This window comes from Embiotoca jacksoni, unplaced genomic scaffold (assembly GCF_022577435.1).
Source record: "Embiotoca jacksoni isolate LCO1_2020_lvr unplaced genomic scaffold, fEmbJac1.0.p SCAF_15, whole genome shotgun sequence".
NCBI classification, from domain to species: domain Eukaryota; kingdom Metazoa; phylum Chordata; class Actinopteri; family Embiotocidae; genus Embiotoca; species Embiotoca jacksoni.
In genome coordinates, this window is record NW_027185285.1 from 10,015,856 (window position 1) to 10,042,574 (window position 26,719).

The 26,719-nt window shown below is 47.5% G+C and overlaps 1 protein-coding gene across 1 annotated transcript; it reads left to right on the forward strand.

The window, feature by feature from the left end:
* Positions 1-147: 147 nt before the first annotated feature.
* bptf (bromodomain PHD finger transcription factor) lies at positions 148-26,530 on the forward strand. Its single transcript, XM_069149452.1, is given in 34 exon segments — positions 148-966; positions 2,455-3,277; positions 5,279-5,499; positions 9,161-9,340; positions 9,585-9,737; positions 10,705-10,917; positions 11,061-11,140; positions 11,399-11,751; positions 12,087-12,218; positions 12,423-12,552; positions 13,011-13,146; positions 13,248-13,538; positions 13,634-15,215; positions 15,547-15,671; positions 15,805-15,933; positions 16,053-16,203; positions 16,292-16,415; positions 16,550-16,790; positions 17,268-17,435; positions 17,870-18,006; positions 18,095-18,206; positions 18,305-18,546; positions 18,693-19,824; positions 19,922-21,366; positions 21,462-21,544; positions 21,680-21,905; positions 22,117-22,205; positions 22,207-22,262; positions 22,265-22,691; positions 22,799-22,975; positions 23,115-23,307; positions 23,757-23,841; positions 24,042-24,228; positions 25,597-26,530. Coding segments are annotated over 34 exon segments (10,407 nt in total). The 5' UTR covers positions 148-422; the 3' UTR covers positions 25,637-26,530.
* The last annotated feature ends 189 nt before the right edge of the window (positions 26,531-26,719 follow it).

Sequence of the window (26,719 nt, forward strand, 5' to 3'; positions counted from 1 at the left end):
ACTCCGCACTTTGCTTCTGTCATTAAAATAAAATAAAATAAAATAAAATAAACTAGTCTCTGTGTAACTTCAAATATGAGACTAATTCAGAGTAATTGGCATTTCGGTCATCGTTGCCACTGGGCTGGAAGCAGCGTGACCACGTGACTCCTCCGTTGGAGGCCTGCTGTTTGTTCAGCCAGAGAGGCAGAGAAGAAGAAAGATGGCGGCTCTAGGCGAACCCGACCGGGACGCCGGGCTAACGTTTTGAGCTTTTCGCACCCGAAACGACACCGGGGCGTCGCGGGGTAACCGAACCGTTTGACTCCTCGCCGGTTCGGCTTCGCGGTGGTGCCGCTTTGGCTCGCGCGCGTGCAGGCTAAATAAACGCAAAAAGATTCGGGATTGTAAAAAAAAAAAAAAAATAATAGATTTCGCCGATCATGAGAGGGAAGAGAGGCAGGCCGCCCAAACCGCCGCAGACCGAGGAGCCGGCCGCCGCCGCGGCCCGGGGCTTGAGACCCAGGAGGACCGTGAAGCCCCGGTTGAGGGACAGCGGGGACGAGGACGCCGAGAGTCCCGCTAGGGAGACCGCCAAGTCGGCCAAAAAGAGGAAAGGGGGGTCGGTAACGCGGGGCAGGGGACGAGGCAGAGGTGGCGGCGGAGGAGGAGGTGGAGGAGGAGGCGGTGGTGGAGGAGGAGGAGGCGGCAGAGGAGGCAGAGGAGGTCGAGGAGGGAGACGGACCGCCGCGTCCAAGACGGTGGTGTACGACGACCACGAGAGCGAGGAGGACGACGACGCCGTGAGCCTGAGGTCGGAGGAGGACGAGTTTGTCGAGGAGGACCCCCAGTCGGAGGAGGAGGACGAGGCCCTGAAGGAGGACTCCGACTGCCTCGAAGAAGATGCGCTGGACGAGGAGGCGGATGCTGCCAGCTACTGTACGGAGAGCAGCTTCAGGAGTCAGAGCACACACGCCAGCACTCCCGGTAACAACAAGACGTGACAACACACACACAAAAACACAAAATAAAACACCCTAGAAATGCTGCCGATACTTGTTGTTTTATTGTTGTTGTTGTTGTTGTTGTTGTTGATCAGTGCTGCAGGGTTATTGTTCAAAATGGAGAATGCACCCTTGTATGAACACCAGGCCCCGGTCCGCTCGTTGTTTTAATGCTGCTGGAGGTCGGGTTGAATCCGGAGCTGCAGCTCACCGGCTCAATAATAATAATAATAATAATAATAATCCACACGCGCATCTTCATCAGTAACTCGTGAAGTCCTCTCCGGCTGTAAACAACAACAACAACAGCAGCAGCAGCTGCGTTTAAATCAACATCTTTAGCTGCTAACGTGCTAATGTTAGCATGTCGAGTTTAGCCCCCGTGCTACTCTTAAGTGTCCTCGTTAAATCTTTATTATTATTATTTTTTACCTCGTATGTATTAATAACTGTCCACAACATTTACTGGGTTGTAAGGAAATATGAAATTTTAGTTTGTAATTGAAAGTACTTTTTTTTTTATTTTTATTTTATTTTATTTTATTTTTAAAAAGGAGTCAGCTAACTCGCTTAGCTTTGCTTAGCATGCCTGTTAGTTTTGTCAGCTACTCTTTTTTTTTTTAATACATTTAAAAACGGATGAAAACGACGGCGGCTCTTAGTTTTTTTTTTTTTTTATGGTGCAGACTGTAAAACGGGAGGCGTGAGCGCCATGAACATTATGAGCCGGTCGGCCGGGAGGATGTGGCGGCTCCATGGAGCTGGTAATGACAGTGGCCATGTGTTCAGCCGGCTCAGACTCACGTCCACAAGTTTTGCTCCCAGTTTGAAACCAGACCAGCATTCATCATTTTGTGTTGTGAAATGTTGAGTTTGGCCTCTTTCAATGCGATTGTGCTCATATGTGTGTTTAGAAATAACGTCACCGCTTTAACAAATACTACTTTAGGGATAATCTACTCGGGGCTGGGCGACGTACAGATGTTTGATCATATGGTGAAAGTTGTCGTCTTTGATTTCAGGTGACATAATATATGATAATACGTGACACGAGTGTTGACTTCTCCTGGTTTTTAAAGTCTGCATCACAATAGAGTGATGTAAGTTTCTGAACCTTTATTCACATAGTAATTATATCCACATAGATTCATATTTAATCAAGAATATTTTGTTTGTTATATTTAATATTGAGGCATTTAGTCTAAAAATATTGTGCTGATTGTTTTCTTGATTATTACCCAGCCCTGAATTTTCTATAAGATCGTTTGGATCTTGAAGATCGTGGCGGTCTATTGATGGTTATTGTTATATAAACCAATAAAAGAGCCGAGTGATGTTGGTGACTTTTTATGTCACCGAATTTGAACTCTGCTTCTCAACGTGTGTTTGTGCGATATTTCAGTCTGCTGTAGCCTTTGAATGAACACGATGGAAGTGTTGCTCACAAATATCCGTGTTGTGTTTCTCGCAGGGAAGAAAAAGGCGCGGACGCCCCGACCTCGTACTCCCATCCTCGAGGAAAAGGAGATCCCTCCTCTGGAGCTTCCCGACACCTCGGAGGATCTCCTGGTGCCTAACGAGGACCTGCTCAACGCCACCTCCATCTATGAGGTGATACGTAACTTCTGCACGGTGCTGCGTCTCTCCCCCTTCCGCTTCGAGGACTTCTGTGCAGCACTGGTCGGCCAGGAGCAGTGCACTTTGATAGCCGAGACCCACATTTCCCTGCTGAAGGCCATCCTGCGAGAGGAGGACTCCTCCAACACTACCTTCGGCCCTGCTGACCTGAAGGACAGCGTCAACTCCACTCTGTACTTTATTGACGGCATGACGTGGCCCGAGGTGTTGCGGGCGTACTGCGAGAGCGACCACGAGTACCACCACGTCCTGCCCTACCAGGAGCTGGATGAGTATCCCTACGGCCCCCTTAAAAGTAAGGTCAAGGTGCTGCAGTTCTTGGTGGACCAGTTCCTCACGACCAACATCGCCCGGGAGGAGCTCATGTCCGACGGCAGCATGCTGTACGACGACCACTGCCGCGTGTGTCACCGTCTGGGCGACCTGCTGTGCTGCGAGACCTGCTCGGCGGTCTACCATCTGGAGTGTGTGAAACCACCGCTGGAGGAGGTTCCCGAGGACGAGTGGCAGTGTGAGATTTGCGTGGCACACAAGGTGCCCGGTGTCACAGACTGTGTGACCGAGGCTCAGAAAAACAGGCCGTACATCCGCCAGGAGCCCGTTGGATATGACCGCCACCAGAGGAAATACTGGTTCCTTAACAGACGGATTATTGTGTAAGTAGGGACCCTCACTGGTCTCCATGTTACTGGAATTACCTTTCATTATGAGCCAACCACTGTGTTTGCTACAACCTATTACACATATAAAAAAAAACAACTAGGAATCGCAAATCAAACGGCAGCAGGAAGTATTTGTTCGCTCTCATTTAACCAGGCTGAAAACGGGTGAAGAAAGTCGGTCTTAAGTCTGATTTTGCCAGATAGAAGCTCAGAGTTGCAGGCTACAGTATCTGCCAGTGAAAAACAAGCGCCGTACTACTTGTTTCATACAATAGTTGTAACCGCCTCAACTTCAATTACCTTGGCAGCAAAAAAACTAGTCTCATTGGATTTCATGTACAATGTGTTATACACAAGAAAGGTAACCTTTGCTAACATAGTCAGGCCTCTGCCAAAGTGTTTGTAACATTAGCTCTCAGAGGGAGCTTTATGTTAAGATGGCAGCCCTCCATGTCTTTCTTTGAAAAAGAGATAAGAGTCCATGACAACCATTAAACATAAAAAAGAGAAACCATTACAACATAAAAATCGTGGTGCTACGTTTAAAAATCTCTCAGTAGAAAAGACCGATATAATGTGGACTAACCTCCAAGTCGCTCAACACTAAGTCCGTTCTTGTCAAGTGTTTACAGTTGTGTGTGCGTGTGTGTAGCCAGGCTGTCTGTTCAAGTCCAACCAAACAATAGAAACCACTGTCTCCTATGAGCGTAACTCCCGCCCATTAACTTTAAAATTCAACTTGCAACCAAATGTTTTTCACTTTCAATCAAAAGATTTGTGACGCAACAAAAAAAAAAAGGCCTCATTCGGGGAAATTCTGTAGTCTGTGACTGAAACCCGCAAAACTGTAACGATCATTTGTTTTGCAGATCATTTTATACTTAGTTGAAATGATTTACTTGCAGGTTTGAATTTTTGTTGCAGTGAGAAATTTTGCTTTTCCCAAAATATGTTACATTTGCATTAAAACACACAGAACTGACCTACATGTTACTATAGTGATGAAGCAGTGGAAAGAGAACAGCTTGGTAATTATTCAAGGAGCCTCAGGAAAGACCAAAATCTCACTAAACCGAAGGCACATTTACCCCAAAGCAGACCGGCTCCGAGGCTTTTCACACCAACAGACACATGCAAACGTATCTGCAGCAAGTTGACTACAGTTTCCTAAAAGATGCTGTCACGTTACCAGACCTGTTTCTACACCGTTTCCAGTTCCAGCCTTAAATGTGAAACAGCTGCAGAGCAAAGCTGAAAGTCATTGGAAAAATCACTTGAATTCAACAAGCGCCCGCGAATTGAGTCTCTTGTTTGCGTGGAGATTATACAAGACAGCCGCTGTCCGGGCGCTTTATCTTTATTGGCAGTTGTGTTTTTCCTGAATGAGCTCGCCCTATCCTCCAAATTATGTTGTTTAAGCTTTAACAAACAAGAGGTGGCATTCATCTCCCTGCTACGCAGGATCTGAGTCTTTTTCATTTTTCTGATTTGGAAAACAGAAGGAACTCGGAAGTTCGAGCTCTGCTGCCGTGAGCCAAGAGAATAGCAATGAGTGGATGAGCAGTCGGACGGCGCCACGGATGAACCCGTCCTCAGTCCTTTTATCTCGACCCTGATCATTTAGATTTCTTGACGAACAGCTGGTATCATCCTGCTTGACTGAGTTTGATTCAGCAATTGAAGCTTTCTTGTAAAAGCACTGTACTCTCCAGAGTTCATTTAATCCAATTTAAAGATTAGATCATCAAGTCTCTCACAAAGATCACAGAAATCTGCAAAGGAGACAACAGTAGGATTGTTATACTAGATATAATAATTTAATAAATTAGTAGCATGTTGTACCTTGTCTCATGCTGTAAACATGTCCATACCGTCCGTTAAATTGTAATGGAGTAATACCTCGCCGTGAAGTAAAAGAGGAAGTAATGCGGTTCAGCCTGATATTTACGAGTCTCTCCTGCTTACCCCCCCCCCCCCACCCCACCCCCCCACCAGTGAGGACGATGGGGAGCACGAGAAGAAAAAGATCTGGTACTACAGCACCAAGGCGCAGCTGCAGGAGCTCATCGAGTGCCTGGATAAGGAGTACTGGGAGACGGACCTCCACGCCACCCTGGAGGAGATGAAGGAGGAAGTGCAGGCTCACATGGACGTCACGGAGGACCTCACCAGCAAAGCCCGAGGAAACAGCAAAGCCTACCTCACTGCTGTCAACGGTACGGATCGGCCTTATTGTCTTAATACCGCAACAATGGAGGTAGATTATAACAGCGTAATTGTGTGTGTGTGTGTGTCTTGTACTGATGTTCATGTGAGCAGGTTTTGGAGGTGAGACGGGGGAATCATGGATTCGTCAGCTAATGATGAGAGCGCGTGCGCCTCAAGCTGTGCGCTGAATATGTGCATCTCTGTGTGGGTTTGTGTCCTGCGAGGATACTTTCTGAAACCGTCGACACGAGAGTAGATTCACACGAAAAGCGTTTTCGTTTTGAAAACGTGCGACTTTTTGCTGCGTCTCTGCCGAGAATGCGCAAAACTCTGCCGTTTATCAACCCTGAAAACAAGAGGGTCTTGAAAACCGCTGTTCGAGGTTTTAGTTTGAAAGCTCCACGGTTGGGTTTGAGCCTCGACAGGTGGGGAGATGGAGATCTTGGAAAACAAAGACGCAGGCACCCACAGGCGCTTCCTGATTGGGTGTTATCAGTCACGACGTGTCCTTACCCGATTCGTCACGCTCCTACGATGTGAGCCTTTTCTGGAAGGAGACGAATAACTACATCGGTTAGTTCAACACGGATAACATTGCGGCAGTTGCTGACCTTGTTGTCTGTGCTTGCAGCTGTTGTGCAGCTAAATTAATTAATTAATTTCACGATGCTGCTACAGCCTCCATGCTTTTATTTCAGTGATTTGCGAGCGTTATTATTTTTCTCCACCTGTATTCCTTTAAGTCTCGCCCCTACTCCGCCTCTGATTGGCCGGTACCCGTTACCTTTTGTTGGTTAGCTTGAGGCGTGAGGAGTGAGGAGTGAGCTGATCACTCACTCCTTAGGTCTAAACCTGAGAAAAAAAACAGAGAATCTGATTGGTCACCAGATGCAGGGTGCAGGTATGAGTGGTCATGTGATCTTTGCGTTTTCGGGCGCGTGAGTAGGGACAGAGATGAGTTCTGAAATGTGAGTTTGAAGATGGTTTTGGTTTTGAAAAGGAGGACGTCTTCGTGTGGTTGCAGCTCAACCATCAGATACTTTCAGTCTCTCCCTCAAGCAGCAGTTCTTTGTATTGATGACAGTTGGGTGCCGCCTTTTCTTCCTGCCTCACTTCCCTGCTGTCGGACCGCAAGCGACCGTTTCCCCAGTCTGCTTCCCTCGGAGGAGTCGGTGGTTAGAAGACCTTTTGATCACTTAGCCAGCAGTTTCCGTTTCCTTTTGACAGGCTGCCATATCTGTCTGTTTTCGTAACGATTTTCCTGTGTCTGTCAACCATGCTGCCTGTTTCCATCGCCGAGCCACCGCGAGGTGCTGCGTTATATCGTGTCCCTGGCGTTCTGTCGAGGTTTGAAAAGGTATTCTGTAGCCTGAAATGGAAGGAAATAAATCTCTGTACAGCTGTTGCAGTGAAAAGTGATTTATGGATATTGCTGGTATATTTCATCTGTTACAGCCTGCCGCAGCTGCTCAGCGCTGCCTGCACCTTTCTTTTCTTCATTCGAGCGGGTGGGAACACGGTTATGTATAAATATGGCGACATTTACGAACCCTGGTTATCTGGATATTTTAGACTTTTGAGGGAAACCCCCGTCTTGGATCTGTGTGTATGGGAGTAACTTCTTTTGCTGAGTTATAAACTGAAATTACAGCTTGTACTGAATATGATCATAAGAATGCTGCAGTCTGAAACAAAGTTTATACCTTTTTTTTTTTAAAGGTAACCTGAAACTGAAAAGCAAGTGTGATGAAAGTTTGTGAATCACTTTTTAAATAAAACAAAAAAATCAAATCATTCTTCAAATGAAAGCTTCTCAAATATTTGTGACGATAAACAAAACATTTTTGCTATAGATTGATGGTCGTATAAAACAAGGAATATTAAAATGTCTTCTCTAACTCTGGGGAATTATACTAGACATCTTTCACTCTCCGATATCTCACAGACCAAAGGATTAATTGAGAAAATGATTTGGAAATTTAAAAAAAATTAAATAAAATGTAAAAATTAGATGGGTTTTTTTTTTTTTATATGGAAACAAATCAGGAATGAGGAATGATTATTTTACTTCACAGCATTTTATTTTTTTTCGTCTGCTGCGGCAAAGTATGAGCTGCTCTGTAAATAATTGGTTCTTTGAGAAACCAAAAGTGAGAAATTGTATGTACTATTTTTATGGCTACTTGGCGGCAGCCTCTAATGGTGCATTATTTCAGCGGCTTTACAAATGAGCCGGCCTGTAAACGTTTCACTGCATGTCGAATCACCTGCAAATGTCCCTTTGCTTTGGTTGCGACGCTCCTTACGCTTCGGTGCCCCCGAACGACATGTTTCAGCCCGCAACATGCAGGCTGTGCTGGACCGTTGTTTACTTTCTCTCTTTATTTCCTGCAGTGTAACACACAGACAGCTACTGTTAGTCAAACAGACACTGAGACGCCCGACCAGTTGCCCGAGACAACAACGCAGTTTAAGAAAGTTTTTTTTTTTTTTTCTTCACCCTCCAAAAAGCGATAACTAAATGTCACGCCAGCCGGACTTTAATGTTTTTGCGCCGATAACTAATAAAGTAGGTTAAGTTATTTATGTAATTATAAATATTTTTTCCCAAATGCTGTTCCCCCTCGTGTTGTTATTGATTCACTTGTGCACAACTTATTTACGAGGGTTGCTCCCGACTTAAGATTCTTCGAGTGGATCGTTAGTTCAAACTAATCTAATTGTTTAAATAGATATTTTTGGGTGGGGGTCAGAAAATGATTTAAGTTCCAGGGCTGACAATTAATGTTCAAAAAACACACATCATCACAGAGAAATACGAAATTGTAGTAATGAGCTTTAAAAATGCAACTTTTAGCAAGTAAACCACATGTTGATGGGAAAAGGAGTAGTGATTCTGAATTCAGCAGGAGGCCAAACATCGAGTTCATTTATTTGAACACGTCGTATTATATCTTGGACCAATAGCGCTTCATTCTCAGCCAATAATTAGATTATTGAAGGTCAGGACTTGAAAGGACTTTCAACCTTCTTGTGAGTATATTTGAGAGACAGTGACAGAGAGAGGAAGAGGAGGAAGGTGGACACAAATCAGAAAACCCATGATACAATGACTGTTGCACATAAATTGTTACCTTTCAGGCCGCTAACCATGGTCTTTAGCCTGGCTTGTTGCTGCTAACTGGCCTTTACTGTCTGGACCGCCTCAGCAGTGATGAGGAGCGTTACCGTCGTGATTTATGGCTGATTACAGTAACATAATCATCGCTGTCGGCACGCACGTCGGCTACACGCTGCCGACGTTGGTTCTCACGCACAGGATTCACTCACTTCCCACAACAAAGGCCGACTGCACATAAATCACCCACAAGGCCACCTTCCCTAAGGAGGATGGCCCGGCACGCAGAGTTTGAGAGGTTTTCTTTCTACAACTGAACGACTAATGAAATCATTACCATTGACGAACACTTCGTCGGGTATTCGGGAGGCAGCTCTTTTATTCTCTGCATTGATCTCATTATGGAGATATTATGGAGATGTCCCTCCACTGAGCTCCCATTTGCTTAGATGTTGCCCTCAAAAGCCAAGTCTTTCACGCTGCTGCGCAGATATGTAATTGTGGCCTTTTTTTTTAATGTTTTATAAATGAATGTTTCCTTGTGTTTGTAGATGTGATCACGGAGCGAATGAAAGTCAGGCGGGAGGCGCAGGAAGCAAAGAGGAGAGGAGAGGAGGCGAAGCAGGAAGCAGAACGTGGCTCTGTAAATACAGCTGAGGATCCCGTTGACTTGCTGCTCGGCAGCGGAGACCATAAAGATCCTGAGCGGATGGAAGGTGCCAGTTCACAAGGTAAAGATGTTTAAAAGTTTGTATGCAGGATGATGTTGGCCTGCCTAGTGCAGCTCCTTCTCTACTTCCTCTAAACATTAACTGGTAACAGCTGGTGCAGTTTCCCCTCATGTGGAAACGGACCTTCTTTTATTGTGTGGTGAAGCTGTTATCAGTGATTTCTCTGCAGCAGTATCAAGACAAATTCCTTTACTTCTGCTTGAATTGCTGACTCTGCTGCTGTTTGCATGTTATACGCCTGCAGCTTGCGCGTCGGACCCGAACCCCACCTCTGCTGCTCAGGACCCAGCAGCACCCAAAGCAGAGGCTCTCGAGCCCAACGAGGAAACACTACCGACTCTTTCTGCGGACCAGAAGAGGCAGGAGTGCAATTCTGAGGCAAGGCCGGAAAGGACAGGTACTCATGTTTGCTTGAACATCCTCCCCGCCATACCTTCATTTCCTTAAAGGTGTCCGAGGTGCTTGTTTGCTGTGGTTGCAGTCAGCGTCGATGGGCAGTTATCCGACAAAAAACTATTCATTTTGGGTGAATCGCGTCAGGATGTGGATGTTGGACACTGTGAAAGAAGATGTTGTGGCTTTCTGTGCTTCTCCCTTGACATAAATAACATCTGACACGAAATCTTCTTCCTGTCTTTGAGTAGCTCAAACATTTATTCTCTCTGGAACAACTGTGATTCGCCCGTCTCTTTATTATCTTCAGTAAACATCTAATTAGACAGTGAGCAGATATTTTCTCCCTTAAGCTGTTGCAGGCCATTTTCCTGCCATGCAGTTGCTTCACTACTAGTCCTGTGCTTTATATTGTCTCCCACGCTAACGGCCTCGAGAGGCACGTTTTTGGCACAGCGGTTGACGGCGTCCCTGGCAGCGCCCGCGACACCACGTCTGTCACAAGCAGCTCCTTCTTCTCATTCCAGTTTATGGGCTTTTTGGGTGGGTTCCTGCTGCTCGAACAAAAGGGGCTCTGCCTGGAAACCCCACCTGCCACCTCAACAAAGAGCTGCAAATATATGCAAAACTCTCCCGCATCACAACTCAAAGGCAGAGCCGGTGTCTTAATCTGGCTTTGCAGCAGGTGGACAGCTTGTTTCCATGGGTTCGGTTACATAGGCCTCGCTGGACTGGTGTTTGTTGGCTGTATGCTAATGCAGAAGATTTTACACCTTCTGATACTGGAAACCGGCTATATTGAGAGTTTTGTAATTGCAATTGCTGATTTCCTTTGTCCCCGTCATGTGCCGTCCACGCTTAGAGCTTGTTGCTTTTAATCGTGGCTTTCAGTTTCACACCTCACACCTCTTAATACTTGGTTTTAATGTTAGTGTCTACTGCACTCAGTCTTGCTTTCCATATTTTTCTAGCTGAGGACGGGAAAGCAGAGTCCAGCAGTGAAATCACACCCCCTGATGACTCGCAGGCACCGACCCAAAATCAGGCACAGCAGCAGTCGTCCCAATCAGAGGCGAGTGGCGGGAGCAGCCAGGTCTCTGGATCCAGGAGCCTGAAGAAGCCGGAGCCACCGGATCTTGCTGATAAGTTGTCTCGGTCTTCTTTCACCAGCCAGGACGGGACAGGTAATCATTAGTGGGGCTTGTTAGCTGTCAGGAAAGTAAACTTTGGGATGCAAACAATAAAACACAGACTTTGGAATGAGTGCATCTGTGTTAAATTCCCTTTGCTGTTGTACTGATGGAGTCATTTGTTTTCTGAATGACAGACGAGTATAATGAAAGGGTCAAGACCGAGAAAACAACAGGACGGGAATCAAATAACCAAACGCCCAGAGACAGCAAAGAGGTGAGGCCTGATGGTGGTTCGGGAACCTGACTGTCCAACAAAAATGTTGCTTCATTGCCGAATTATTTTATTTCTCTTTGACTGAAACATGTTTAAAATGAAAGAAAAGTAGCTACATTGTGTCCATGGCACCTTCTATCTAGATTAGGCGTATTTGATTAAACAGAAAATGTTTTGTAAAAAAACATGCTCATAAAGATTTTGTCGGAATCTGCTTTTTTATTAAAGCCCTAATTTCTATCCCCTCTCATGTTGCAGTCATCTCCCGTTTGCTCCGATGGCGAATCCTCACGTCTGAGCTTCTTCAAAAGGGACCTGGCGGTGAACCTGAACAACCTGTTCAAACTGGGTCAGGAGGGTAAATACAGGGTCTACCACAACCAGTACAGCACCAACGTCCTGGCGCTCAACAAACATCAGCACCGCGAGGACCATGATAAGAGACGCCACCTGTCCCACAAGTTCAGCCTGACCACCGCGTCCGAGTTCAAATGGAACGGTTCCATCTACGGCTCCAGAAGCCTGACCGTCTCCACCCTGCGCCTCACCATCATCCAGCTGGAGACCAACGTCCCCGGACCTTTTATGCATCCTAACTGGGCATCGCACAGGTACACATCAGAGCAGGTTCATCTGAGCGAGATGCGGCGTCTTTTGACAGGCAGCCACACGACAATACGTCGTGTTTTTTTAAGAAATGGACTGTAATGTGTTAATTAAATAGCCTTAGAGGGGCTCATAGATGGATTTTGTTACTTTGGGTAGAGGCAAGATAACTTCAGGAACAGAAAAACGAATCAGTTTCGGTTCTTGCAAAATATGGAGACAATTTCACTTCTGTAAAATGATCAAATATGATGAAGCTTAATGAAAAAAATATTGTGACACTCTTGTTTTATGCTGTTTGTCTGATTTTTTTTTTTTTTTTTTTTTTTTTTTTTTTTAGGACCAACTGGAACAAAGCTGTGCAGATGTGCAGCAAGGCCCGGGAATTTGCGTTGGCCTTGGCGATACTGGAGTGTGCCATCAAACCAGTGGTTATGCTGCCTGTGTGGAAAGATTCTCTTGGACACACGAGGTAAAAAGAAAGAACAAAACTAGCAGAGACTGTGTTGCTGTCCAACAACGGCATGCTTGTTGTCCACACAGACACGCAGTGTGCTCTCTGAAAGACTAAACCGAGGCTCATCATCACCGCCAGTGATTCATTCATCTTCAGTAATGCCCCATGTCTCCTACATGTTGGCTAAATAGTCCGGGTTTTTTTTCTGTCTTGCTTCAGGCTACTTCGCATGACCTCCATGGAGCGGGAAGATAAAGAGAAGGTGAAGAAGCGAGAGAAAAAACTGGAGGATGAGGAGACATTGCAACAGGCCACTTGGGTGAAGTACACCATCCCCATCAAACACCAGGTAACACGGCAGCCTCTGTCAACTGTCAATCAGCTCTGCATGTTGCCTTGGGGTGTAAGAAAATATCAGTGCGTGATATTATGTTCCAAAACCGTATGGAATTTCAATTTATAGTTTACATGCAAAGGTTTGTGGTAATTCCTTTGCTCAGATGTAATGTTTTTGTATAAGGCACCATCATAGATTTTCTCGTTGTGTTTCCTTCTCTATCAAGTAAATGAGTGCAATAAACCTATATATGGAAGGGGAAAAAAAATCAAGAGAGAATCAAGACCTCGATTCAAAGAAATTGATGATTCTCATTTTATCCAGTCATGTGGCCCAACTGTTGCCATGGAGGTTTTATTTCATAGCTACGGATCTGGACTAGTTTCGTAGTTCTAATGTATATGAATGTTCTCTGTAATGAGCGTGGTTCTTTATTATTTTGTGCCTCACTCGTGTGTTTTTCCATCCAGGTGTGGAAGCAGAAGGGGGAGGAGTACAGAGTGACGGGATACGGTGGTTGGAGCTGGGTCAGTAAGACCCACGTGCCACGTTTTGTTCCAAAGCTACCAGGAAACACCAACGTAAACTACCGCAAAGAACTGGAGGGTAAGAGCCAAACCAGCCTGATTTCCCTTCTTTTATTCTCATCGATATTTTCTCCTGCTGTTCACACTTTTGGTTCTTTTTTTTTTTTGCTGCCTTCATAGCAGCTAAAATGAAGATGGAAAATGCAGCAGCTTGTCCAAACGAGCAGAAAAAGGTGATGGAAGCGGAGAAGCAGACTTCTCAAAGCACAGAGGACGAGGAGAAGGAACAGGCACCTGTCACCTCGTCGTCTGAAAGCGCTTCCTCAGAAGAGGACCGCAAACCTACGACCCCCAAAGAGGCTGAAAAACCTGCAGATGAGGAGCAGGGGAAAAACGTTGAAGAGAAGAGAGAAGATGAAGAAATGGAAGTCGACACCTGTCCTGAAACTGCTGATTCAGCTGACATGAAAGGTAAAATGTTTTATCTCTCCTTTTTCTTTAGATTTTCCTCAATGTGAACAAATATGTGTCGTCATTGTCCACTCAAAATAATGTTTCCGTCATAGATGAAGTTGAAAACAAAGCCCCTTTGTCACCTTCTGTGGGCGAAGAACCGACCCAGATACTTGAACAACCCAAGAAGGAGGAGAGCGCGGCATCGAAAACCTTCTATGACGTTGTGAATGTCAGCGAGGGCTTCCAGCTGCGAACAGCTTACAAGAAGAAGGTAAAGCCGTCCAAACTGGATGGGCTCTTGGAGCGCCGTGTCAAACAGTTCACCTTGGAGGAGAAGCTGAGGCTGGAGCGGCTGAGACAGGCGGCGCTGTCGTCGAAAATGTCTGCCACGAAGCCGGCTTCTGGGATCAAAACTGAAGGGTCGGCATCGAGCAAACAGCAGCCTGCCGTGAACCCTTGTGTTAAAGTAGAGGAGATGGAGGAGAGCCACCAGGTGAAAGACCACGTGGTTAAAAAGCTCGACTTTGAGCAGGAGCTCACAAAGAAGGCTGACAACTCGGATGTCCAATCAGACGCCTCAGTGCCCGGCCATAGTAAACAGACGGAGGTAACTCATGGGAACAGCGGGGAGGTCTGCGCCCATAAAGAAGTGAACGGGGGACCCATAGCAAGCACTGAACTGAACAGTAAAAACAATTGTCTATCGGAGACGATAGAAAACGATGAAAAAACACAGAAGCCGGAGGCGGCTCGAGAGAATGTTAAGAAACGTGGGTATGATGAAATAGAGCAAGGCAGCAACACGGAGAGCACGGAGGTGACCCAAAGTAAGACCAGTCCACTGCAGGTGAATGGAAACACTGTCGTCAGCACCCCTGCAGACACAAACATCAACTCGGACCCGGCCAGTCAAGTCCAAGATGATATCAAAGAGCCTCAGAAAGAGCCCGTCAAGTCTCTGCTGAATGGAAACCTCTTACAAAATGATGTGTCCAACATGTGTCACCCGCCTCCACTGAAAGTCCCAAAACTAGAGAACCATGTGGGAGATAAAGAGCTCAGTAAGAGCGAGGATGTGGCCGCGGACGGTCAGGCGCTGACGCCTGCTAAGCTTCAGTCGTCAAGTTGTTCTCTCCAGAATAGTAACAGTACAGACAACTGCACGAGCAGCGATGGTTTGAAGACTTCCCTCAACACTAATATCTCAACGACAGTCTCTCAAAACACCGTGACACCCGACACATCCAGCAGCATCAGTAAACCTGATGTCACGTCTCAAGCAGCAAGCAGCACAGCTTCCTCCGTCGCCGTTTCCAACCCCGCCCGGCCCGGCGCCGCACCGGTTCTGTCCCAGAAGACCAAACTTCCAGGTCCGGACACCAAAGCAGGCACCTCTGCCTCCACAAACAGCTCCATGACAATTAGTAAAGACTATTCCACCAGAGACCGAGTCAGCCTTCTCAGGTTTTCTAAATCCAGGAAGGCGCGCTCGGGCACAGCCCTGCCCTCCTACCGCAAATTTGTCACCAAGAGCAGCAAGAAGAGCATCTTTATCCTGCCAAACGACGACCTGAAGAGGATGGCGAGGAAGGCAGGCATCCGAGAGGTGCCTATCTTCAACTACAATGCCAAGCCCGCCCTGGATATCTGGCCGTACCCTTCACCTCGGCCCACCTTTGGGATCACATGGAGGTCGGTAACACAGTTAGACCTTTTTACACACTTTTTGGGACGCTTTAATGCTACATTTAAAACAGGCAGGTAGTTGTATACATTTACATTGTTCATGTGAATGTCAATATTGTGTTCGATAAGGCCAAATTTTAGAAGCACACTAATGAATGTCTACAGCCGTTACTCGATAATAAGACACAATATGTTAGCAGGATGTAAAAGTGCAATTACAAAGAACATAAAACAGGCAAACAAAATGATAAACAGCCATAATTTACAGCACGATACATTAAAGGAAAATGTGTATGTAAACATACTTAGTGCTGTTGTGTCTTTCATGACTGCCCAGGTACCGTCTCCAGACTGTCAGGTCGCTGGCAGGAGTGAGTTTGATGCTGAGGCTGCTGTGGGCCTGCCTGAGGTGGGACGACATGGGTGTGAAGCCCTCTGCTGCTGTAGGGACGACACGGAAAGGTGAGAAAATTCATCTTTTCGCCTGAACTATACTGATTTTCCCCTTTGCGCATCTTCAATGTGTGCCCTTGAGGAAAAATTATTTACTTTGGCTTGTATTTCATATTTCATGTATGTTCTGTTTTTGCCAAAGAAACCACAGAGACGGACATCATCACGACAGAGATTATAAAACGGAGAGACGTGGGGCCCTACGGCATCCGCTCAGAATACTGCATCAGGAAGATCATCTGTCCTCTCGGAAACAGAGACACTCCCAAAGGTAAATGAGAAGAGTTTGTTTGTAGATATGAAAAAAAAAAAAAAAAGAATTTAACATCACACTGGGAGAGTGACCAAGATGTTATAATTAATAGTTACTTTCTTGCGCTCCGTGAGTAGAAACCCCGACTCCACAGAGGAAAGGCCTGCGCTCAAGCGCTCTGAGGCCGAAGAAGCAGGAACCAGCTAAGCTGACCGGGCCTATCGCCGTGGAGACGTGGGTGCCTGAAGAGGAAATGGAGCTGTGGGAGATCAGAGCCTACGCAGAGAGGTAAGAAACACACAAAGCAGGCCTCCTCTGACCTTTGCCCCCTAACATTATCATTACATCTTCTGACATTGGTGTGGTTTTCTTTCAGAGTGGAGAGGGAGAAGTCGCAGGGTGTAGATCCCTCCAAGACCGGCAGTAGTCTGAGGACTGCAGAGGAGGTCAAGGCCCATTTGGAGAATCAGCTGAAGCAGGCCAGACTGGCAGCCCAGCAGGTGGGAACACAGCACACTGCACCCACGCAGGTGTTAGTGTTTGTTCTGTGTTCAGGTTTTAGTAAAGACCAGCACAGCTTTGAGGTCAACAGCCTCTCTGCACGCCTTAAATATTCCACCATGTTTTGTTTTAGAAACGTCTGGAGCAGCAGAGAATAAGTCCAGCCGTCACCACTTCCACAACGACCACTACCACCCTAGCCAGCACTCCCAACACCCCGCTGTCCACAGTCCAGAGGATGGGTCAAGCAACACCTGGAGCCAAGATGGTCCTGGCCTCCAAACTGGGCTCTCCGGTTTCATTCCAGCAAGACAAGAACTTCCATCAGTCTTTCGCGTCCTGGGTCAAGCAGGGTCAGACCAACAACAGCTCAGGTGAGCAGCTGGAAGACGAGGAGCGGTCACGAGTTTTGTTCCGTTTCATCCATCGTCATCTATTAGAGGGCCGAAGACAAGCAAATGAGTTCTTCCCGAGAGAATTTTGCTGTTTTTACCATTTTTTTTTTTTTTTTTGTCGTCTTTTTTGTTTGTTTGTTTGTTTGTTTTTCCGCAGCTTTTCTTTTTTTGTATCAATTTTCCACATCCGTAAATGTAATTGGCTTGTCAAAATGATCTTGTGGCTCGTGGTGTCCACTTTCAATCCTATGAAAACCCTCTAATCTGTGCCTAGCAGTGGGATACACAAGGGCCCGTGTATCATCACAATTTCAACCCTTTTAACCCCAGATTCTGGGACTATCAGCCCCGTTGTTGACTCGAACCTTAACAAGTGGACACCACAGCCGCAGACTGGCTGTTGTGGTGGCCCTTGTGGGTTACACGTGACCGCAGGTGGCATGGTGTGTCTTGCAGCCTCCACTGGCTCGGTGGCCACCGTGGCTGGCAGCATCACCACCTCAGAGCAAACCTTCCAGATCGCTGGCAGCCCAGTGGCTGTGGCTGGCCAGGTCCTCGCCGCCAAACTGCCACTGCCCGCTAACAGCAAGATTGTCACGCTCAACATGCCCACTACTCAAGGAGGTAGGGAGCACGAGTGTCATCCCGTTCGGCTGGTTTTGGCCTACACGTGCCAAAATGGATGGAAGAGTGCCTTGTGATGAAGTATTGACGCTGAGCATGGATGATGCCACCTGTATCTCTTTGTTTTTCCTTTTGGTACTTTTTTTTTTTTTTTTTTTTTTTTTACATTGGATGAAAAGCTTCTCCGGCCAGAACTTTATCTGTCTTTTTTTGTTTTTGTTTCTGTGTTGTGAAGCAGTTTTTAAAACCATCTCTGGGCTTTGCGATGTGTGTGAAACACTGTCAGCCTTTGAACTGAGTGAGGAAGACATTGATTGCTAGTCTTCGCAAACAGGACATTCACACAAACAGTGCATGCCTTGCCACTTCAGTACATCCTTGACTTGTAGTACTTCCATTTGTTCTTCCCCTTACGTAATTGTTCTTATCAACAGGTGTAGTCCAGCAGAAAGTCCTGGGCATTTTCTCCTCTGGGCCTCCTGCGAACCTTCGGACATACAGCACCCTGCATCCTACGACTGGAAACATCAACCTCAGAGCCACAACCTCTTCCTCAGCTACTCAGCAACAGGTCTTCTGTCCCTCACCTTACAGTTGTAGCTGAAGGTAATGGAAACACTGTGATTACTGTTGATTTGACTCTTGGCTTTGTTTTCCAGGCCGCCACAACAGGAGGCCAAACACAGCTGGGCACGGCGATGAACCAGACGCTCACCCCATCTACCTCTGTGGGCACAACGATGCTCAGAAGTTCAGCAATGACTCAACAAGGTGTTCTGTCCTCATTTGTATTTCCAAATCAATATCTTTAGACTTTGTGGTCTACGCCTCACAAGAAACTAAATAATACGAATGAATCTTCCCTCCAGGCCAGCCTCAGCAAGCTGCGACCCAGATGGGCCGCGTCCAGCCTGCAGCCGCAGCTCTTCCTGGTTCTCCACCTGTGCAGACGGCTTCAGCTCAGAGAGCAGCAGGTCCAGTACCAGCACCTTGTGCAGCCACCCCGGCTCCCGGACAGCCCCCTGTAGCTACATCACAGACCCCAAGACCACAGCAGGGTCAAGTCAAACTCACTATGGCACAGCTCATGCAGCTAACGCAGGGTGCACAGGTAGGGCCTCCATTTATTTTGCTCCTGTCCTTGCCTATTATTCACATTTTTGTTGTCTTTATAGCTCTTCTTGAAGTCTTAAGGATAAAATACACTAATATCACTTCTAGCTGAAGTTAAGATTCCTTTTGTCTGCAACTCTGCAGGGAGGAAACCCAGGTCTGACGGTGGTGATCCAGGGTCAAGGCCAGACCCAGGGACAGCTGCAAATCATCCCACAGGGTGTTACGGTCATCCCCGGCCCGGGTCAGCAGCTCATGCAGGCAGCCATGCCCAACGGCCAGGTCCAGCGCTTCCTGTTCACGCCGATGCCTCCATCCTCATCAGCTTCCACTTCAGCTCCCGCGACCGCTACCCCGACAAAACCTGCCATAGCTCCGACCCCTCAGCCTCACGTGTCAACTCCAGCTCAGCCGAGAGCCATTGCACAAGTCCAGACGACTCCCTCAGCCTTAGCCCAAACACAGATGACAGCCCCCCTGCCTGCCCCGACGCATTTTACAGGCCCAACACAAATGCCAAGTTTAGCCCCGAGCCCAGCTTCAGTCCCTGTGCAAACCCAGGTCACAGCCCCTGTGCCGGGTCCACTACAAGCTGCAACCCAGGCTTCACTGCAAACACAATTTTCCGCTGCTACCCAATCATCGGTCACCGCACAACCACAATTCCCTCCTCCTGTGACAGCCCAGCCCCCCTCGCAGCTTTTCTCCTCCACACCAGCCCCAGCTGCTACACATGTGGTACAAAATGCAGGCCCAGCTATGATTCAGAAACAAGTCTTCACCTCAGCCCCTGTACAAAACCAAGCGCAAGTCCCGGCTGTGGTCCAAACCCAGTTCTCCGCCTTTACACCAGGCTCACTCCCTGTGCAAACCCAAACTGCAGGTTTGCCAGCTGTCCCAGGACAAGTCGCCCCCCAATCCCAGCTCCAGGCCTTCAGCCCAGCCCCAGGCTTAACCTCCCTCCCTGTCCAGATGCACGTTACTGCCCCGTCTTTGTCCCCCGTATCCGTCAAGGCAGCTGCTCAAGTTGCCGCTACCAACTCTGCCCCAATGCCAGTTTCTGCCTCTCTTCCGACACCTGTCCAAGTCCCAACCCCCGGTCTCGCGCCCGTCTCTGCTCCTGTCATAGCTGTCGTGTCCACCCAAATCGCTGTCCCGTCGCCTGCTAAAGCTCTAACCCAAATCCAAGCCACAGCTCCGGTTCCCCTTCACGCTGCTGTGGCCAATGCTGTTGTCACGCCCGTCACAGCCACCTCTACAATACCTTCAGTGCCAGGTAAGGAACCCACGAGGTTGACCATCCACACCATCCCGTGCAACGGTTTACTTTTAAGTTATTTAATTTAATACTTTGCTTCTGTGTTGTTTTGTAGCTTTGACACAGCAGAGAGCTGCTCAGCCCCAAGTTTGGACCACGGCCTCATCTCAAGCCCAGTATCCAGTTCAGCAGGCTGCAGCTCCGGTTCAGCCCCCCTCCCTGGCCACCGCACCCGCCTCTGCTCCTGCATCGGTGTCCACACACTCCCCCGTCACCCCTCTGACTCCTCAGTCTCAAGCACAAGTCCAGCACCCTGCTGTTGCATCGATGCAGCAGGTGTCTCAGATGCCAGTCTCCGCAGTGCAGGTCCATATGAAGGGACTACCGGTCTCCTCTGTTGTGACCGCTGTGAGACCCACACAGCCTCCGCTCCAGCCCCAAACTCATCCTCAGCTTCAACCCCAGGCTCAAACCCAAATCCATGCACAGGTTCAGGTCCATCCCTGCGGTCAAGTCCAACAGATGCCTCACATTCAGGCTCAAGCGCATCTCCAAGCACAAGCTCAGATCCACCCCCAAGTCCGAGTTCAGTTTCAGCCACGCCCCCAAACTCAGCAGCCGCCCCAACCCCAATTGCAGCCCCTCGCTCAGATCCAACCTCAGGTGCAGTTTCAGTCCCAAACCAACACCGTAGCCCAGGTCCAGTCCCCAACCCAGGCCCAGCTCCAACCGAGAGTCCAACCTCAGTACCACCACCAGGTACAGGCTTCTTTTCAAACACAGCCACAAACACAACCTCAGGCTCAGCAGCAGCCTCCGGTTCAGTCTCAGGCCCAAACTCAGCTTCAGCCGCAGCCCCAGATCCAAACCCAACTCCATCCCCAGGTTCAGGTCCAGTTCCAGCAGCAAAGCCAAATTCAAGCTCAGGCGCCGCAGCAACCCCAGGTTCACATTCAATCACAAGTTCAGGCCCAAGTCCCGACCCAAACCCAGTTTCAAGTCCAGTCACCGCAACAGACTCAAGTCCCACAACAGCTTCAGGTCCAACCCCAAACCCAAGTCCAGGCGAAGCTCCAAGTTCAGTTCCAACCTCAGACCCAAACTCAAGTTCAAACGCAGCCTCAGCTTCAGGTCCAGTCTCCGATCAGACATCAACTCATCACCGTTCCAGGCCTCCAACAGCCAGTTCAGCTCCTCTCAGCCCTGCCGCCCCACGTTGCAGCGCAGATCCAGGCCCAGATCCAGGCACAGGCTCAGCAGCAGGGTGGCGCGGTCCCCCAGCAGATCAAACTGCAGCTGCCCATCCAGATCCAGCAAACCGGGGGACAAATTCAGGCCCACCAGATCCAGAACATGGTCATACAGGCGCCAGCAAGTGTCCAAGAGCAGCTTCAGCGGATGCAGCAGCAACAGCAGCAGCAGCAGCAACAACAACAACAACAACAACAACAACAGCATCTGCAACAACAACCAAAGAAGAAGAAACACCACGAGGCTAAAAGGGAACAGAAGGAGCAGAGTCTGCAGGTGGTTAGTCCGGGGGATGGCATCCAAAAACAGGTGTGACTCAAAAAGAAGAACGCAATTCATTTCTGACAGCATTTATATAAGAGTCACGACAGTGTACATTTTAACTGACGTTTTTCAAATGTCAGGTGATGGTGAAGCAGAACGCGGCGTCAGAGCAGCTGAAACAGAGGAAGTCTCTGGCTGCAGCCGAACGAGAGGAGAACCAGAGGTTTGAGTTTTGTTGATAACAAATTGTTTTAAACCCGTAAAACTGACGGCTGTCCATTTTATCCCGACACGGCATTCTACTAAACCGCTGCACCTCAAACGCACCGACAATCAAACCGCTGCTCTCTGTCTCCAGAATGATTGTGTGCAACCAGGTGATGAAGTTCATCCTCGACAAGATCGAGAAGGACGAGAAGCAGGCAGCTAAGAAAAGGAAGAAGGAGGAGGTGGTGGAGCAGAAACGCTCCAAGCAGAACGCCACCAAGCTGACTGCTCTGCTGTACAAGCACAAAGAGCAGCTGAAGGCTGAAATCCTAAAGAAGAGGGCCCTGTTGGACAAGGAGCTGCAGCTGCAAGTACAGGTCAGCACACATTACGACTTCTCTGAACGGGCTTATGTACACTCGACATATGCAGGAACCCGTCTTAATCCTTCCCGGGTCGTCTGAGGGCATTTTCTTGACTTTTAGATATCTTGCTAAATGTGCCTTATATCCAGGTGTTTCTTATCAAAATGTTCAGGACACAAGCAGGACATTATACGACGCGTTAACTGTGTTGTGTCCCTGTCAGGAGGAGCTGAAGCGGGACATCGCCAGGCTACAGAGGGAGAAGGAGAAAGCCCGCGCTGCGATCGCTCAGGCCGCCGCAGCAACGGTCAAAGCCGCCGCCGCCGCCGCCTCCTCCCATCTTTCCCACACGACACATTCCTCCCACAGCACCCACACAGTGACCTCACCGTCCTCCTCCCATAAACGGAAGAGGGAGGACGAGAGAGACAAGGACAGAAACCGAGATCGGGACAGGGACAGGCATCACGACAAGGACAAGAAACGGGACCGAGACAAGGACAAGGACAAGGACAAGGACAGAGACCGATACAGAGACAGAGACAGAGATAAAGACCGAGATAAAGACAGAGACCGGGAGCGGGAGAGGGAGCGAGACCGGGAGCGGGACAGACATCGCGACAGGGACCGAGACAAGGACAGAGATGGGGACAAAGACAAAGACAAAGACAAAGACAAGGAAGGAGATCCCAGCTCATCAAAACACAAGAAGAAGAAGAAGCTCTCTTCTACCTCAAAGGATCACAAGAAGGACACCAAACTCTACTGCATCTGCAAAACGGCGTACGACGAGTCCAAGTAAGCTCTCTGGACTCGCCTCAGCGTTTTAGATGAGACATCAGACGTGTTACTGCGACGCACACTCAGCCAAATCACTGTAACCAAAGTGACGTTTGTCCCCTCAGGTTTTACATCGGGTGCGACCTGTGCTCCAACTGGTTCCACGGCGCCTGCGTCGGCATCACAGAGAAGGAGGCCAAGAAGTTGGAGGACTTTGTGTGTAACGACTGTAAACGCGGTCAGGAGGGAGGAAGCAACGAGGAGCTGTACTGCATTTGTCGGACACCTTACGACGAATCACAGTAGGGCTCCTTTTACGTCACGTAACTCAACCGTGTCAAATCTGTCCCGGTAGTGAGGATCTGGGCGGAGCATCGGCGTTGATCGGTGCACGTCGCAAGCGGTGCGCTAACCACCAATCTGTCCCACGTCCACGCGCAGGTTTTACATCGGCTGCGATCGCTGCCAGAACTGGTACCACGGGCGCTGCGTGGGCATCCTGCAGAGCGAAGCCAATCACATCGACGTGTACGTGTGTCCGCAGTGCCAGTCGACAGAAGACGCCATGACGGTCCTCACGCCGCTCACCGACAAAGACTACGAGGGCCTGAAAAGAATATTACGCTCGTTACAGGTACTAAAACCCCCGTATGTCGCATCCTGCGTGTTTTATGTCACGTGTGATAGAGGTTCTACTGAAAGCAACACGGACAGTGCACAGTCCCGCCATCGTAAAGACGTCTCCCAACATATCTTCGATATCTGTATCAGGTTTGCATTACTATAGAAAGAAGTGCAGGGTCCCCTGGTAACGAGTTTTACTTTTGAAGACGTGAATATTGTAATGCAGCAGCACCTGGGCTTATCGGATAGTCGTTTTCAGAACTAAAATTTGTCGTCCAAACGTCAACGTATCGACGAGACGCAAGTGTTCACGTGCAAATGGAAAATAATTGCATACAGACGGTGATGAATTTGTTGGTTAAAGTTTCATTCTTCCCGAAAAGCAATTGTCCCACGTAATGTGTGCATTACTTTGGCGTTTCTTTGAATTGATTGTGCAATAATGTTTCCTTATTTCAGTCTCACAAAATGGCATGGCCTTTCCTTGAACCGGTGGATCCCCACGATGCGCCCGACTACTACCGCGTGATCAAGGAGCCGATGGGTGAGACCCGACGGCACCGACCGGTTGTGATCATATCGTCCTCTTGAGTTTGAGGACTTGAAGCTTGATTGCTCCAATTTATTATCTAATGCAAGATGACTGTGGAAGTTAATCATTTCTGCACCGTTTAGTTCGTAATGATTTGAATGGAGGCCGCGTTATGTGCATACCCTTCTCACGTATCCTTCCGTCCCTCCTAGACTTTTCCACGATGGAAACCCGTTTGCAGAAGCGACATTACCACAAGCTCACAGAGTTTGTGGCAGACGTGACCAAAATCTTCGACAACTGCCGCTACTACAACCCCAACGACACGCCCTTCTTTCAGTGCGCCGAGGTGCTCGAAGCCTTCTTTGTACAGAAGCTAAAAGGTTTCAAAGCGAGCAGGTAAGTTGAAGTGCTCGATCTCACACACACACACACACACACACACAGAGAGAGAGGGGTTCCCAAGATTCTCTCCTCCATGCTTGTCTGTTCGCTCCAAAGCCTCGACGGGACTCACTGCCTCAAATCCTGTCTCCATTCGTTCTTTCCTCAATTTGTGCATTCATGCCTGCCTTTCACTTTTTATTTTGTACCACTAGCATGTGTGTAGTGATGGTATTTTGCAGTAGAATGTGCTTTACTTGTAGAATAGACTTGCCGTTACATTTTATTTTTTTATTATTTTTTTTTATTTTTTTAAGGGTTTGCTTGGCGGTACTAAAACCAAAAGAGCTGCTCGACATTACGTCCGATGTCTTAACAGACCTTAGTGCCATGTTACATCTGTATTGTGGGTCATCTTGCATTTGTGTCTGTTCACCTTTTGCTGCATGCCTTTTGATTTATGCCATCCCATTCTCTTCTTTCTTGCAGATTGTCAGATTCTTAAGTGGGCCAGTCTAGCTGGAGTCTGGACTGGATGCTGGGGTCTCTAGTAATAATGACACAAAAATTTCTAAAGTTTCTAAAAAAATAAAATAAAAAAAAAAGGGGCAAAAAAACTAACAAAAAAAACCCACCACGCCCAAACAAAACACCAAATGTGCTTTCATGGAAATGTGGCCAATTTCATGAACCGGCTATAATCATTTTATTCACTAATCGTAACAAAACGGCAGCCATGTTGACACGTGTTCATTTAATCTGATCCAAATTCGGGACACTGGGCCTTTATGATCAATCAGTCACACTAGCTAGGTTCTGTTCAGTAGGCTTTTAAAAGCCCTTTTACTTTCTAACTCCTTTTTTATTTCTGTTCTACACCGGAGGTGGATTGGATATATTGAGATTGTTGACTAAAAGAAATAAAGCTGCATATTTTATTGTAGAGAGATATTTATGAGAAGTTTTGTATGTTACTTCCCCCTTGAGTTTGATTTAGCTGGTTGTTTCGGTGGTTGTCTTGAATGTACATACATTTTATCATGTACAGTGGTTGTAAGATATATCTGACTGTATTTGACTGTTTTAAATCATGAAGCCAATCATTTTAGATGGTATTCTTTTGAGACTAAAAATGAACAACAAGGAGGGGAACAGTTTGACCTCCTTCCTGTTCCTTCACGAAGTAAACCTCAGCTCGTAGCTGACGAAGGCATTCCCTGTTCATTTAACCAACATGGCTGCGGGATCCTGTGACGACCCCCCCACCCCCTTTGAAACTCTCTGTGTCCGTTTGATCATTGTTGACGTGCAGCAATAAATTGAAAAAAAAAAATTTAAAATGCGAAGGGCTCTCAACTCTCCCCCTCTCTCCGCATTCTGTAGGTCTCATAACAACAAGCTTCAGTCTTCTTCAGCCTCTTAGAAAACATCGCACATTGCGCAAAAACAAAAATGCACTTGCCAAGAATATGGCTTTTCTGAACTGTAACTCTGTGATGGACTCTGCCCCGCACCCTGCCTGTGTTTGGGACTCGCTCCTCTGGCCGGGGAAAAGGGGGGGGTGGGGGGGGGGGCAGCGCTGTCGCTTTCACAGGAGGGCTCGGGCAGAGCCGCCCTCTGCCCATTTCAACTGTAAGGGACCTGTTTTTTTGGACCTGTCTTCATCAGAGGAGCGAGGACAACTGAGGCATTTCAGAAGAAAGTTTACCTCGGAGAAAAGACTCTTACGGAGCTCTCATATTTCCATGTACTTTATTTTTTTGATCTCAGTCTTTTTATTTTTTTCTAACTTGTTTAAAAAAAAAAAAAAAAAAAGAAATCCCCCCCCTCCCCCCTCTACCCACCACCACCACCACCACCACCACCACCACCACCACCAGGCCATCCCTGGTGGTCATCATGTCCGACGGAATAGGAAACTGAATAATGTCGTACGGTGGCCGAGTTGTACGGAGCATAAATGCATCGGGCGTTTTGTGTCTAAATTCAGATATCGCAGTGGAACAACGATTTTTCTCCCATTTCCACTCATTGTTTAGTCTGAAGTGGCATGAGAGACTAAGTACTAAATATCTGGACATCGGTAGTCTGCTTGGTTAAACTTCTAGACCCTAATGAAAGTACGGTAATAAGCTATTGTAAATGAGTTGCTTTGCAGTAGTGACTGACTGAGAAGGATGAAACAGTGTATTTGAAGGTTCCTGCCCTGTTTGTAAAAATGTGTCCGATTTTGACTTGATTTCTTTTTTTCTTTTTTTTGTATTACAGCTGAAGAAATATTGATGTATATGGAACTTAATAAAACTGAAAAGACTGATTTCCTTTCATCCATTTTTTTTTTTTTTTTGCCCAGACACTGTAACGAGTGGAGACGTCTCTCTAACTTACAACGGGAGTAGTATGAAACGGTTTATATACATTTTAATGAAGAAAAAAAACAAAAACGACTGACCAAACATCAATTGTGCTACACAACACCTTCCATTAGAAAATGAGCAGCCTGAGT